Source organism: Thermobia domestica, chromosome 16, assembly GCF_964235325.1.
Source record: "Thermobia domestica chromosome 16, izTheDome1.hap1.1, whole genome shotgun sequence".
Taxonomy (NCBI): Eukaryota; Metazoa; Arthropoda; class Insecta; order Zygentoma; family Lepismatidae; genus Thermobia; species Thermobia domestica.
Window position 1 is genome coordinate 33780634 of NC_137469.1, and position 16512 is coordinate 33797145.

At 33.3% G+C, this 16512-nt stretch overlaps 1 protein-coding gene across 1 annotated transcript in view; it reads left to right on the top strand.

Annotated features, from left to right (window-relative positions):
• The window catches only part of LOC145672445 (uncharacterized), a 62470-nt gene extending 48572 nt beyond the window's left edge, over positions 1-13898 (top strand). Inside the window, exon 3 of the mRNA XM_081741599.1 lies at positions 13638-13898. Within this exon, the coding sequence (XP_081597725.1) occupies positions 13638-13687 (50 nt within the window). The 3' untranslated portion in view covers positions 13688-13898. The remainder of the gene's footprint in view (positions 1-13637) is intronic.
• Positions 13899-16512: the final 2614 nt, after the last annotated feature.

The following is a 16512-nucleotide window of genomic DNA, read 5'->3' on the forward strand; positions in this document are numbered from 1 at the left end:
ATGTATAAATAAATATGATTTTTTTTTCAACTTCAGTTATAGTTGATCATAGGGTATGATTTGTTATCATCCAGTTCTAATGCAATTATCTAAATTATTTCATATACACCAAGCCTTAGAAAGTGTCTTCCTTTTAGAATAGAATTGGTGAAACCTATAATGGTAATAAATGTCCAACATCAGTGAGTCTTAACATTTGACATTTTATAATAATAAAATTGGAAATTTTAGTATTACGTAAATCGCCCCATTCCACCCCTTTATAGGAAACAGGGTGTCTATCGGTCACGAAAGTCACGAATGTCACGAAATCAGAAAATGGTCATGAAAGTCACGAAAAAGTCACGAAATTTAGCTTTTGGGTCACGATTTTTTTTTTTTTAACTGTTCAAATGTAAGTACAGATTGTAAAATTTTGTTCTATAAAACGTCAAAGTTCACCACCAAAAATGTCTGATCAGCTTTAGACACTACCAAATCGCAAGCAAAGTACGTTTCTATCGCATGGATGAAAATTCTGCCTAATTCGCACCCAAATTCGCTCTTGAAAATATTAGGAAATTTTATGATTTGGTAAAGAAAAGGTCACGAAAAAGTCACGATATTTCATTTTGGGATTTTAGTAGACACCCTGGGAAAGCAGAATTTTCGAAGACGCTTGAAAGTGTTCAATTATTTTTAATGAAAAGTTTCGAGTGTATACATATGTATAAACAGATATTTCAGGGGAAGAAATCAGTACTTTGGGAAATTGTAGAATGGTCGATTCAAAGTAAAAGTACATAGGAGCATGGGACCTATTCTCAAAAGTTTGTAAGCTACAGGTTGTGAACTATTCTTAACATTATCTTACTTATTATTCACACTTTATTTGTTCTATAGACCTGAGACATAACACACTTGAAAGGTGATTGAATGGACATTCCAACGGAATGCACGATGTGGCAGTGGTATTTTTGGAAGAAAAGTTAGAAAAATTTGGGAAAGTTAAGATTATTTAACGGAATTAGGTGGCAACACTGATTCCCGAAATTCTCTCAATAACTTCCTTTCCAAAGACACCACTGTTACATATTCCGTACCATTGGAAAGAACATTCTATCACCTTCTGAATGTGGTACGTCTCACCTTTGTAAAATATCTACAGGGTGATCAATAAGCAACAATAATAATACACAAGCTGCAGCTCTCAAAGTGTTGAGAAAAGGACCCATGTTCATATAAACTTTTTTTGGTTAGAGTTGCACATACTATTTCCCAAAGTATTGAACATCCCCTGAAACACCCGAAAATCCTTTTTTAACCTTACTTTCGTGACAAAGGGAATTTTGTTTCCGAATTTCATGTTTGTAGTTGTAGTAGTGTTGCTGGGCGTTGATGATTCGAGTTACTTTTACTCTTTTATCCATTAGTATAGATTAAATACTGGTATTTTGATATAATTATCATTTAAAATTATCCAGCCATTTATATTTGTTAGCTATTCTTTATATAGTACCAGTAGTGCCAATAATAATTAACCATTGGTAGTCAAAATTAGAAGAGGATATGTACGCCCCCCCCCCGTGACCTGACGTAATTTCAAAAATACATTAATAGTTCTTCCGGAAAAAAAAAACTGTAATAGAGGATTAACTTCATCTTAATGAAATTAATTCTAACCAATTGTATTAAGTATTAGTCCAAACATCAAAAATTACATTTTCTTGGCTTTTCTATTTCATATTCCAATTCCCTCACATTTTCGATTGAAGTTGTTCCCTGAATTTCTTGACCAATGATTTGTGTTACTTCATTTCACCAGTGTTTCTCTAACTTTTTTTTTTTTTTTAAATTTTAAGTAAGAAGTATTCTTGTTAGTCAGATTGTTCTACGGACCACACGACTTTTATTTCCTTCGAAAGTAAATCCTTAATTTTATTTTATATCTTTGGAGAATGCAAGGGTTGCCACAAAAGTCATGACAATTCTTTTTTTATTTTTTAAATTTTATTTTATTTTATTTATTATTTTAATGAACATATGCAAAAAGCAAGAAATTCTGAAATATGCAAATGGAAGGTTAGTACATATGTAAACTTTACATGTAGGAAGTTGAATGAACATACATATCTCCATCAGAATATAGCACGAGAAAAGTGAATACTACGAGTCGTTCGTTTCATACGTGTTGCAACCCATACAGTAGCGTATGTGCAGGTTCTTTTCGCGTGATAGGGATGGGCAGTACTCGGGTATCCATCATATTCGCCAAACTTATCACCTTGCGATTTCGGCCCCTGATCCAAAAAACTTATTTCTATCCCAAAAGATCCAATATATTTCAACATAGCCAAACCCAAGCTATCAGTTAACTCAGTAAGATGTACAAAAAAAAAAAAAAAAAAAAAAAATGAAGGAGTTATTGTGTGGAACACATGTGCGAAACGAAAAATTCGTTGAACTTACGTTTTCATAAACTATATATCCTGATGGGGACATGTATGTTCATTGAACTACCTACGTGTAAGCTTACATATGTGCTAACCTTCCATTTGCATATCTCAGAATTTTTTGCTTCGTTCCTATTTTCATTAAAAATAATAATAAGTAATTTATTTTTTAGAAATAAAAAAGATATCATGACTTTTGTGGAAACCCTTGTATTCTCGAAAGATACAAAATAAAATTATAAGTTTACTTTCGAAGGACTTTTCCGGTGATCCTCAAATATTAATATCAACTTATAATATTAAATAGTATTAAATGGAACTGCCTTAATTTTATGTTGGCATTAATGGAAGGAAATACATAATAGGATTTTTTTTGTAATTGGAGACTATTAAGAATATTTTATAGGCAGAAAAAATAATAAATTACATAAAATGTCAGTTCTAAGAAAGGTAATGACAGCAAACGCTAGCTTATGTAATTTCCAAACTCTGTGGTTCTCAGGTGTTAAATGTGATGCGAAATTTATTTATTTATTTATTTATTTATTTTACATCTGTTTTTGGTTTAAAAGATCCAGTATATTTCAATCAAAAATTTCCTTGTACACCTTATATCTGGAAAACTACATATACTGTAGCCAAAACCAAACTATCATTTAACTCGGTATGATGCGCTTATTTCGTTAAAAAAAAAAAAAAAAAAAAAAAAAACTCGATTTAGAGGAAATTCAAAAATTTTGGGGTCTCTGATCCAAAAATGCCTCAAAAGATCCAATATATTTCAATCAAAAAAATTCTTGTAGGTCCTTATATCTGGAGAGCTACATATATTGTAGCCAAACCCAAACTATCATTTAACTCGGTATGATGCGTTTATACCGTAGAAAATAATTTTAAAAAAACTCGATTTAGGGGACGTTCAAAAATTTTGTGTGTGTGAGCTCCTCCGTGGCTAAGCGGTTAGCGTACGCGCCTTTGGCGTGGGAAGCCCGGGTTCGATTCCCGGCGGGAGCTCATGTGGTTCGGATTCCACGTTAATCAGTAGGTCCACGTCTCATATAGCCTCGCGGCTGCAAGAGACGCTAAACTAAAATCAACTCAACTCAACTCAAAAATTTTGTGGCCCCTGATCCAAAAAACTAATTACTATCCCAAAAGATCCAATATATTTCAACATAGCCAAACCCAAGCTATCAGTTAACTCAGTAAGATGTGCTTATTCCGTAGAAAATACGAAAACTCGATTTAGGGGCCGTTCAAAAATTTTATGGCTCTTAATCCTAAAACTAATTATTGGCCAAAATCGCAATCTTTTAATCCATTTTTGCTTTTCCTAAAATTCTTGTTCTGTTTTGGATTAATGTTTTACCTAAGAGGAGCACAAGAGCAGACTTTGAGGATCACTTGCGGTCCACGGACCACAGTTTGTTTGAGAAATGCTGACTTAAGCAAATAAAATATTCTGATACTTCTTACCAACATCAAATCCTCTTACTTTTTCTACGATAGTGTAATTCCCTGAATTTCCTGTTCAATAACAATATTTCGTGACTTCTTTATTACCAAAGCAAATTTCTTATCTTGTCCTAATTTGTCTGACTTCAGCTAATGTAAGGCAGCCGTGAAATAAGAATTGCTCACATTGCGAGTTTTGTTTTGTTACAAAAATACTGCATTGTTATTGTGCTGCCAAAATGTCTTGAGCCGTGGCCAAAATTCGAACTAAAGCTCACACCCTCACACACCCACGCGTTGAGCCAATAAGGGTTGAGCTGTTGCTAAGCGAGAGAAAGTGAGTGGAATTCCTTCAGCTGATAACAGCGCTTGCAACGGAAGACTAGGGATCAAGTCAATGTGGCATTAGTTTAGTCTATACTAATACGCTTATGCTATACATCGTAGATAATACGTACTAATTTCATCTACAGCATCAGTAATGAATATTGTTGGAATGTTGCTTTTAAATGAGAGTAAAATAAGCAAGAATGTTGTTACAGGCTTAAGCCCTTTATTTGTGAATATTAATAATGTATACATAAAATACACGTTTTTGTCAACATTATTGTTAGCCAGTATTGAAATAATGCCTACAAAATGTGATCAAAAGTACAGTAAATGTAGTTGCACAGTGCCATCTATCGATATTGTATATCTTTCAACTAGTAAGCCCAGTAGCCTAAACCTTTAGTACAGTCAGTGTTGAGTTTGAACGAGTTGTAACATGTTAGTTAACTTCCAGAGGCAGAAGAGTGAGGACGTGTTAAGAGTATCTATCGCTCGCCAACATTGTTTTGTTCTAGGCTGCAAAAAAGTATCAAAGAAACTCACGAAATGTCCAAATCAGTATGTGACGATGAAGTGACGGTATTGAAGACTGTTTACAAGTGGTATGAGCGATTCAAAAGCTGCAAGGAGTCGGTTGAAAACGAGCAACGATCAAAACATCCTTCGACGTCAAAAACAGATGAAAATGTGCAAAAAGTGGCACAAATGATTTGTTCAAACAGGGGAATAAATATTCGAGAGCTTTCCGGAGCACTAAACATCTCGTATGAGTCCATGAAAAGCATTTTAACCGCCGCTTAAATGGGCAAATGGCTTCCTTCTTCACAACGAAAACGCGCCGTGACACACCTTGCTTTTGATCCGCAAGTTTCTGGCCAATATATATATATATATATATATATATATATATATATATATATATATATATATATATATATATATATTCTTGTCTGTCCATATTCGTTGTACTCTCCAGATATAGCATCATACAACTTCTGGCTCTTCCCAAAAATTAAAACTGTACTTAAAACGTTTTTACACTATTCCTGACATTGAAAGGGCCACGACAGAGCAGCTGAACGCTCTTCCAAAAGAAGTCTTACAGAAATACTTCCAGTCGTGGATTGAACGTTGAGATTAGTGCATTGCTAAACAAGGACAATACTGTGAAGGAGATTAAATCAAATTCCATGTAGGCTTATTACTTTATTTCTAATAAAATTATTCACCGTATTTTTTGGTCACACCTCGTATTTAATTACGACTAGTTTACAGTTTGTACTTCCTGAATTAACAGTAGAAATGTTGGAAACAATTTAATGTTTACGTTAGTTGAGTAATTTGAGATATTTTTAATCTTGCCTTTTACGGTCACTACTTTGATATTGTTATCGGAAGATTATTTTATTTTGTAAGTCAGTCAGAATAGAGTTATCAAGTGTAGCACTACTTTGATATTGTTATCGGAAGATTATTTTATTTTGTAAGTCAGTCAGAATAGAGTTATCAAGTGTAGCACTACTTTGATATTGTTATCGGAAGATTATTTTATTTTGTAAGGCAGTCAGAATAGAGTTATCAAGTGTAGATATCTTTTAGTTAACTTAGTGGTAAGGCCGTCCCTGATGATTGAAAAATGCAACGTGTGATTGAGGACTTCTTCGCAAAGCAGCTTCCAGATGTTTTCTTTTTCTTTTTCATTCTTTTCTTTTCGCCATAGACTCCAGTCGTAGGCTGAACAATAGCAAAAATGTGGGACTATTTTAATTATTTATTTAGGTTTATTTTATTTTATTTGGAAAGGACGCATCTGATGTGGATATTTCATTTGCTCCAACCTAATATAAAAATTGTCCTTCCCCCTCGGAAGCGGAATTTTCGAAAATGCTGGAACACACGTTCACTAATTTTTAATGAGAATTTTATATTACCGAGTTTCATCTCCCTAATTACAATTAAGTAAATCTTACCTTGCATCCAGTGAATTAGATAATTCAAACTATTGCTATTCACTGATAACTTTGTCTCCTTTATTTTAGTTTTTCAGTGTACATCATGTAGTGTTTATGAGCAATTATTTGTATCTTTAACTTATGGGATTCTTTAAATACTGTACTATGGATATAAATTTAAAATTCCCTCCTTCTCCATAGGATATGAATTTTAGTCAAATTGACATGGTAAAACCCACTTCGAGGTAGGTACTATGTTCAAAAATTCATTTCAAACGTTTCAGCCGTTTTTCCATAATGATATATAGTAAACAGCATCCATTTCATTTACATAGATTATTGAAACTTCAGATATTTACTTTTATAGAATGCAGAATGTGTGGAATAAATTCCAAGTTACCATTTTATTTTCTAACTGTGACAAATTAATTCCTATCAGGAAATAGTAGAATGCCTTTTCTACTAAACTACTACTGCTATGAGGTATCTGTTAGAAGAGCATGATTGCTACTAAGCTACTGAGCGCTTACGATAGCTTAGTACAGAGGTGGTTTCTCTTGGTGTGCAATTAGTGTGTTATCACCGAATAAAATTGAAAAAAAAAAAAAGTTTTCTTTTGTATAAGTACAAATGATGGAACTAAAGAACTACACTGATTGCACTATTAACTTAAACTTTCCAATGTGACTAATGCCGAAATTACTAATTTATGCCGAAATTTTCAATAGAAACCCCTATCTTCGTCAGCGGTTTATTTTTTCACGTAAACACTGTTGTTTTAATCACATCACATCATTATAATGGAAGCCATGAAATGTTATAAAAACAGCAATGTTTGTTTATGTAAAAGTAAGTCGCTGAAGAAGGCGACGAGTTTCTATTGAAAAGTTGACATTAATAAATATTTAGACTCATTCCTGAATATAAGTTAATTGTACAAATGATGTGATTATATAATATTAGAACTACGAATGTTTTTCTTTAGTATTGTAAATGTTTACAATATTAAGATCCAACTAAAACAGGCACACGAGAGTCCTTTTCATGAGTCCTGTTCAAAATCTTTACAGTTGTGTGCGTCATAAAATGGAGACAAAGCAAACAATACAAGTATTCACAAGCGCCCTCTCATGTCCGAGTCTCTACCTCGCGTGCTTTATGTGTACGTGGTTCATTGTTCCTAGTAGGGATACATATAGGCCTACGCTTATGGCAGCAAATTTCCAGGAATTGCATATTTTTAAAAAAATCGATGTTGCAGTATAGTATGCAGAAGAAAAAGGCTGTCAACGACAGAAATTTAACGGAGATCTACACGAAATAGGATGTTGCTATTTCAGCACTACCAAGTTTTCTCGTTACATCGATACTTGCACTCGGAGCTGAGGCTATTGCTTATTGGCTACCAGCATAATACGATCAAATAGAGAGGTCGCGGTGGCTCAGTGGTAGAGCGTTCACCTCTGGTGCTTGGGGTCCCGGGTTCAATCCCCGCCCCCGCCAAGTGAACTTTGTGGTGGACAAATGCCATGTGCGTGGGTTTCCTCGGAGTTCTCCCGTTTCCTCGCACCTTCTTCATTCCACCATTTCATTCATTACTCATCATCACCGTCTCCTTTAGCCTAACCGGCATAAACGTGGGACGTAAGACTCAAAGATTTCATTTCATTTTTACGATCAAATAGAGGGGAGAAAACAAATTTTTCTTGAACCCAGGGCCGTAAAATACCTGAATATGGATCTGGATATACGTATCGGGTACAAACCCGAGTTCTGGTTCTGATCTCACTTTAAGAAGTAGACCCCGTCTCACAGAGTCTTGATACTGAAGAAGGAAATTAAACTCAAATTAATTAATTATTAGTGCTTATAAATTATTTTTATCATTCTAGTATTTCTTCCTGCTTCATATTATTTACAATTTGTAATAGATACCTGTAAAATTGTTAATGAGCCCAAATTACTCATTTCTTTATTCACTGATTGCAATAACTTCAGTGCATTACAGGACTAACACTGCGCTTACGCCTTGTATCTCCCTCACCGTGTATAAGCCTAGCAAAGACCTTGTAGCAACTCAACGACTTGTGTAAAATTTTCTCCTTGTTATTCATGAAACTTTGTGCACGTAAGCCTAATTAAATGAAAGATTGGAATTAAAAGTAAGAAATTTATAAATATTAAATAGAATGTGTATAAACTTACACATGGAGATGGGAATTGACATAGTATTCCTTCCAAGATTGTATTCTGGAAAATATTAACGGTCAGAAATCTTCCGAATGCTTTAAGCTTACATTGGAAAAAGGCATTTTGAATAATTTTTCTCTCTTTTTAAGAGTTTTTTTTAAACATATTGTTTTAAGGAGGGGGACACAGTCACAATTTCGCCTTTACCAGTGCCGTAAGTCGTAAGACAGGGGACATCCTAGAGGGAATCTGCCTCTTTTAGCAGGCAATTGAGTAGAACCTTGTCTCTCTCTGTATGACTACAGATATGGTTTGAAAGCCCAACAGCGCAGATTTGTTTGTTTGTTTGTTTGTAAATAATGAATTAAAGCCTTTCTATTTTAAAGTGTGCCCCTTCTGTCGCTGGTGTCAATGTGTGCTTTCCTGTACCTCCCTCGAAAGTGGAAGGACAGGTTGCTGCGGCCGAGATCTTTCAATTGTTGGATGCAGAAGCATTGCCTCAATGAATTATTTCACGGACTTCGCTATGCTCTGTCTTGTTAGCCATTCTAAGTAGCCTACGATCTTCACTCGTCAAGACCAAACGGCTGAATGACAAATTTGCAACACGGCCGAGGTTATTCATTTCTTTTCCTTAAGCAAAAAGAGGCTTTCCTCCGTCAGAGGGCGGAGGGGGTGGGTCCGAAATATGTTTCACATATTTTTTGAGGGCACACCTGAAATAGACAGACTTTAACAATATTTATTCTATCTGTGGTGTCCTCTTAAAGCTTCCAACGGGTCGAACGAAGAATTTAACAATAGACTTTTTCTCTCATTTTTTCATTTAGTAAAGCCAGAGCCTGATGATTTCGCTAATTCCATTAATAACCTTTTAAATCTCGAGAATCAAGATCCAACCCATCCTAAATCAGAAGACAAGGCGTAAGAATCCGCTGCTACAGAAAACAATTTTAAAAATAAATAGTTGTGCTGTGAAGTGCTCTGTCCTTCATTCAGTTTTTGTTATAAAAACCAACAAGAAAGGTAAGTAGGCAAAATCTTAAAATCCCTGTTGATGACAGGTAAATGGTATCGTAACATATTGATATTAGAGGTCTGCACGGCCTCGGGCCGTAAATTTTTAAATATACAACTACATTTCTCGGGCCTTTTTGGGCCTAACTTTCTAAATACACTGTACAACGATGTTTATGGGACTGTTCTTTCTGGAGAACTTTTAAAGCACAACTGCAAAATTAAACTCCTAATTGCTGTCAATAAAAATACAATTTTGCGTTAATTATTAAGTTTCTGTAAGTCGTCCCTATTCCGGGCTCATTTGATTATCACACCGGGCCGGACCGGACCCGGACTAAAATTATGGGCCGTGCAGACCTCTAGTTGATATAGGTCATTTTAAAGAATGGAGAGGATCCTGGCTCTTTTTCTTCCATAAGCATTGTACTGATCAGTAATATCAAACTTATATTACAATTACAAGCCTAATTAATTTTTTGAACATAGTTAGTACCTACCTGGAAATAGATTTCTATTTTGTCACTTCAATTATAATGCGTATCGCCAGGAGAGAAGTAATAGTTCAAAATATATGCCAAAAATAAAATATCTCAGGAGCCCCTCAAGTAAGGAAGATAAAAAGTCGCTATATAAATTCCTTATTAAAAATGAACGGAAACATGCTCCAGCCTTTTCAAAAATTTCGCACTTAAGAGGGAAGAGCAGGGGTAAAAGTGGATCTGAAATGGTAGGGAGATGCATGACGTCACGCCATCCCCCGTGCCTATCTTTGCCCATTGTATTTTTTTTAGGAAATGGAGGGACGCCACAGATATTTTCTGGAAGTGGGGGAACGGCGTCCCCTTGCGTTACCCCTCACTTTTACCCCTGGGAACGAGGGTAATATGTATACATGTCACGGATAAATGGCTGAACAGTTTGAAACGAATTTTTGACCATATTTAATGCTTAACTGGAAACTGGGTTTCTATAATGTCACTTTGCCACTTTGATTAAAATGCCCATTTTAAGGCGAAGGAAGGGTTAGAAATTTCTGCCAAGAATAGAGTATGACGATCTGCTCAAGTTCAGATGATAAACTAGAAATATATATATACATACTCCTCATTAGAAATAAGTGGACACATGACCAGACATTTTCGACAATTCTGTTTCTAAAAGGGTTTCATAATTTCTATAATTCTTTCTTCATATTAAAATTGAAGGAAATTTTATACATTTTCCTGACTTGAGAGGGCTCATGAGATAATTTATTTTTGAATAAATTTGGAACCCTTTTTTTCTCGTAGAATAAGCATGTTAATCGAAGCGATATGATAAAAAAAAAAAAAGTTTCAAAATAGCTATGTTCCAAAATTCATTTCAAACGATTCAGCCATCTTCCCATAATGCATCCCAAATAAAGTCACCTTCATTTTTATTTCTTTGATAGGCCTACTTTTTCCTAGTCCGTATATAGTTAAATAAAGTTATATGTTGTATTATATCTTATGTCCATTTCTAAGCAAATTTTATTTTCCATATCTTTACATATTATAAGAATTTTGTAGCTATTCTATCTCTTTAAATTAGTTTTGTATATAATTTCCATATATTGAAACATTTCCCCACATATTTAATTTTCCCTCAACTACTATGTTTCTTTCTGTTGTTTTATGGTTTGTTTGGTGTTAAAAGTCAGACCCATATTTTCACTGAAGCTTTGTGAGACATGGACATGAGTTCCTCGGATTCGAACTATGTGTACCCTCACACTAGGAATCCATACAGAGCGTGGAAAAACTGACCACAAAACACAAGAGTTCTACATCTTCTTGGTGTTAGGGATGTAATATACCAGCTGGAAATTTATCTAGTTCAAATCCTATGATAAACTGTAGGTCTACGTCTCACCATGAAAAACAACGTTAAACCAAAACAATCAAAAGGTATGTTTCGCCGGAAAAAAATAATTATTTTACAAGTATCTTTTCCTACTGTAAATCTCAATAACAAAAAATTTACTCGAATTTCTTCAGGCCTTGGAAACAACGGAGGATTAAGGTTAATCTTAACGGTTTGATAACTTCTTTGTGTAATTGGAATTTTGCGATCAAATTAATGTAAAGCAAAATCTATTAATGCAAGGTACACTCATGGTCCAAAATTATTGTCACGTGTCTATAAATATGTTGTTATAGGAGTATAATTTGATAACGAATTCGACCGGTATTTCTTATAATGTTAGTATGTGTATAATCGGCAAAGACATGTATGTGGCAAATTTCATGTCAAAAGAGCAGTAAATAAGGACAATAAAACGAAAATAAAACTTTCTTGTCCATTTAGCAACATTTTGTATTACTCATTCTAATTTTCGTATTTGTAATTATTTTCCTTTGAAATTTATCACAAATATACATTTCCCGATTATACACATAGTTTCAGTATTAAAAGCACAATGCAAAATCATTATCTAATTATATTCTTGCAAGAAGACATTTATAGATATGCGACAATCATTTTAGACATGAGTGTACATTAATGAAGCTCTTTTACTTAAAATTGCCAACTATCGTAACGTACCCCTTACCCTTTACAGAGACCTAATCCGACTGGTTATCGATGGAAAAAAAATCTTTTTTTTTTCCATAGTTTCCAAGCTACTCCAACTAAACTGAAAATTAACAACAGAACATCCATACGTATGAGTTATGAGTCAATTTACGTGTTTTGTAAATAAATAAATAAATAAATAAATAAATAAATAAATAAATAAATAAAATAAAATAAAAAATTAATTTACACCTTCGCTTACACCTGGCAACACTGTGTGGCTCCTAGTGTACTTCAATCGTTGCTTCCTAGTTAAAAAATATATGCATGAACAAGGCTTTACTTTGATACAACCATTATTTATGTATCACTTCCGGTTCAAAAGTTCTAATATCCCAAACTCCAGGTTGCGTTGTATGTTGTACTCCCTGTAGTAAGTATATCATCAGAAAGGTACAATGTAAAAGACATTAAAGTTTATATGGCTCTTTGTTTCACAATCTTCTCATTGGTCCTACTTCAATTATGTAACTTATATTTACAAAATTTATTTTTACCCTGAACAATGGGGTCTGAAATAGTGCGAAATACATTGGTTTGAAAAGTTGACTTCAGTTTTTTTTTTTTTTTTTTTTTTTTTGTTTGTTTGTTTGTTCAAATTGCTTTCCCCACTAAAATCTTCCATTATTGATAATAGTAATTTAATATAAATCAGTGATGGTAAATGGCTGTCTGCAAATAAAAATTAAGTTCGTCCAGAACTTATTAAATTTCTAAAGAACCTATAATGTTTATTTATTTAATTTAGCGAGGTGCCATTTCAAAGGTTTTCCTTAAATGTCATTATTTCGTAATCTGGTCATTTATCTTTTACTTTCCTATCATCATTTCTTTTTTTCTAAGTTTTAGCTTTTTTTTTTTTTTCGGATACTGCACTTTGTCTTTTCCATCTTAGCTACGAATCTTTATTTACATGTCATATAATGTTTTTTAAACCTTTATTTTATTGTTGTTATTATTATTATTTTACGATATCGACTGCATATAGGTATAGCTTGTATTGCTGGTGGATTTTGTCTCCTGATAAATATAATCTAAGACTGTTGTATATATATGGAGTTACATGTATCATGTGTCTGCTGTCAAGGCGCACCTGTGGCTATGTATGCTGTTTGCTGCCTAACATACATTATTATTATTATTATTATTATTATTATTATTATTATTATTATTATTATTATTATTATTATTATTATTATTAATAATAATAATAATAATAATAATACTTGAGTAATAGTAATACGTATGTTCTTAAATTGATATTCTTGTAAATTAATTGTTATTTATCTATTAATTTTTAATTTGCCTGCCCACCAAGTGTGGTTTTTATTTTCTTCTTGCTGTCATTAGTCCTAAGTTCATTGAAAAATTCGTTATCACTGCTATAAGTAAATAGGATCTGTTTTTAACAAATAATTTTCCATACGTACTATATTATATAGCTACTATAATGAAAATACATCTTTTAGGGAAGCATAAGCACATTCTAAACATTTATATTGCAGTCAATCTCTGAACTTTTGAACAAATATTCACACGCTTTTTTTTTTCTCCACATTGTGACCAAATTTTCAAGAACATTCTCTGTGATTTTTGTTTTTAAATGTAACTGCAACTAATTAGATTTTTCTCATTAGGATTATTTCATTTGAATTTATTTCAGATACCAAAACTACTACACCATCTAAAGGACATCTACGACGCACTAAATAACATTCTTGGCAGTAATTGTCTCGTGTGTACGTCTTCTTAATTACAAAAAAATCTGGGAGAAAAAGTGGTTAACTTGTGTGAAAGATAAAATCAAACCTTCATCAAGTCCATCAAAATCATACTCTTTCTTTCTTAAACTTTAATTCAATGCACGTAAAAGAGTCATAATTGTTTCAAAATAAACAAGTGGAAAAATAAGACAAATTATTTTTATTCCTTAAAATATATTCTGTAGTACAGTATCTGTGAATGAATATGTATTTATCGTTTAGAAAGAGAGATAAACCGAATTATTTTTTGTTTAAATAAGAACACTATCCATGCCTTTGGATTGGATATTGTAACAAAGACTGACCAAAGCTTCAACACACACTGTATTTTAAACTATAATGTGTTACGGTTTCGGATATCTAGCATATCCTTCATCAGCATATATATATATACATGCTGATATCTAGCATATATATATATATGTCTGTATCTTCATTTATTTTCTATAGTGTCTGGTGAAGGATATGTTAGATATACGAAACTGGAACACATTATAGTTTAAAATAGAGTGTGTTGAAGTCTTGCTATTTTTATTATTATTATTATTATTATTATTATTATTATTATTATTATTATTATTATTATTATTATTATTATTATTACTTGAAGTAATCTATCCATCTTTCATTAATTTCTAAAAGTAAAACTTCCAGGTTCCAGGTAAATTAGATTAGATTTATTAATCTTTCTGTGGATCATATTACATATACATTTGTACAAAATGGTATAGAACTCGTCAGTATATAAAATAGATACAATACTTAGAACAAATACAATGCTCTTCTTTAATAACTTGTGAAAATATATAGTACAGGTTAAACCAATCCTACAATCTATATAACAAGAATACATATATGGACTTTACTATTCATATATGGACTATATTTACTATTTTATTTACTAATTACTTTGTACAGAGTGTTTCAAAACAACACCGACAACATTTGGAAGATGATTTCTGACACCAAAATAAGACAAAAAGTATTTGGGTGCACAACTACTTCCTTTCGGAGTTATAGGCTGTCGAAAGTATATAAAAAAATAAATGAATTTTGAAAGATCCCTAGCTCCAATACTATGGGACATACCAAAGTCGAGTCAAGATTTTGTTTAGGAACTAGTATGTGCCCTAATCCATGTTTCAGAATCCTGCGGTACTTCCGTAACAATTTTTAAGTTGGTGAGCACTTCAAATTATATGCCCGTAGCCAAACAGCCTTTACAAAAATTGTTGCGTGAGTATCTTATGAATCTAAAAAAGAGTATTTTTTGGATAGCGCACATATTAGTTATTAAGTTAAGTCTTGACCCGACTACGGTAGGTCCCATAGTTTTGGAGGTATGGACCTTTATACTTAAGTTTTTCATGTTATCGGCAACCTATAACTCCGAAATTACGGATTTCTGCATCCAGGTTTTTCTATACTTTTCGTCTTATCTTGGTGTCAGGTATCACCTCCTAAACGTTGTCGATGTTGTTTTAAAACGTCCTGTATATTTGTGTTTACCATCTGATATGCATGTTTGTATTTACCATCTGGTATATGCAGTAGAGATTAATCATTTTTCGAAGTTTCATAATGGGCTGTTAAGGTATTCATCTACTGTAAAATGTGTTATTTAATAGCAGTTTGCTCACTGAATTGACAAAGAAGCTCTTTTCATGAGTATTTTTTATGTACCTAGGTAGCTTATTATTATTCAACTTTGTCCTGGAATACACTATTAGGAAAATCAAAGATAGCAACCGGGGCCTAGAGTTGAACAGTGTTCACCAGGTTATGGCGTATGCTGATGTAAATTTAATAGGGGATGATAGGAGAACAATAGAAAGAAATGCAGAGGTCTTATTAAACACTTGTAGTGACTTGGGTTTAGAAGTAAATGCAGAGAAAACTAAATACATGAAAGTGCATCGGGACCGTAATACGGCACATTATGGATGCGTTAAAATATTAAATAAAAGTTTTGATTAAGTGGATACTTTCAAATATCTAGGATCCATATTAACAGACGAAGACCATAGTCATGAATTAAATATCGACTAAAAGCAGGGAATTCGTGTTATTATGCAGTTCAAAATCTTTTGTCGTCGCGAATTCCGTCGAGGAATTTGAAGCTTAAAATATATAAAACGATAGTCAGGCCTATTGTTCTGTATGGCTGAGAAACATGATCGCTTACTCTGAGGGAAGAACATAGACGGAAAATATTTGAGAACAAGATCCTGAGGCGAATATTCGGACCCAAGAAGGACGGGAATGAGGAATGGCGGAAACTTCATAATTTATATGGTTTAACAAACATTGTTAGGGTCGTAAGTCTAGTATTCTTAGGTGGGCAGGTCATGTAGCTAGAATGGAAGAAAGTAGAAACGCTTTCAGAGTCTTGACTGGAAGATCAATCGGAAAACGACCATTAGGAAGACCTAGGCGCAGATGAGAGGAAATATTAAGATGGATCTCGCAGGAATAGGAATACAAAATAGAAACTGGACCCAGTTGGCCAAATATAGAAGTCAGTGGAGAGCTTTTGTGAAAGCGGCATCGAACCCCCGGGTTCCATAGGCTATAGAGTTAGTTTAGTTAGATAGTTAGATAGTTTATTATACAGTTTTACACCCATATAAGTGCTACCATTATACACCCATATAGATACTACCATTATACACCCATATAGATGCTACCATTATACACCCATATAAATGCTACCATTATACAACCATATAGATGCTACCATTATACAACCATATAGATGCTACCATTAGGGGAAGG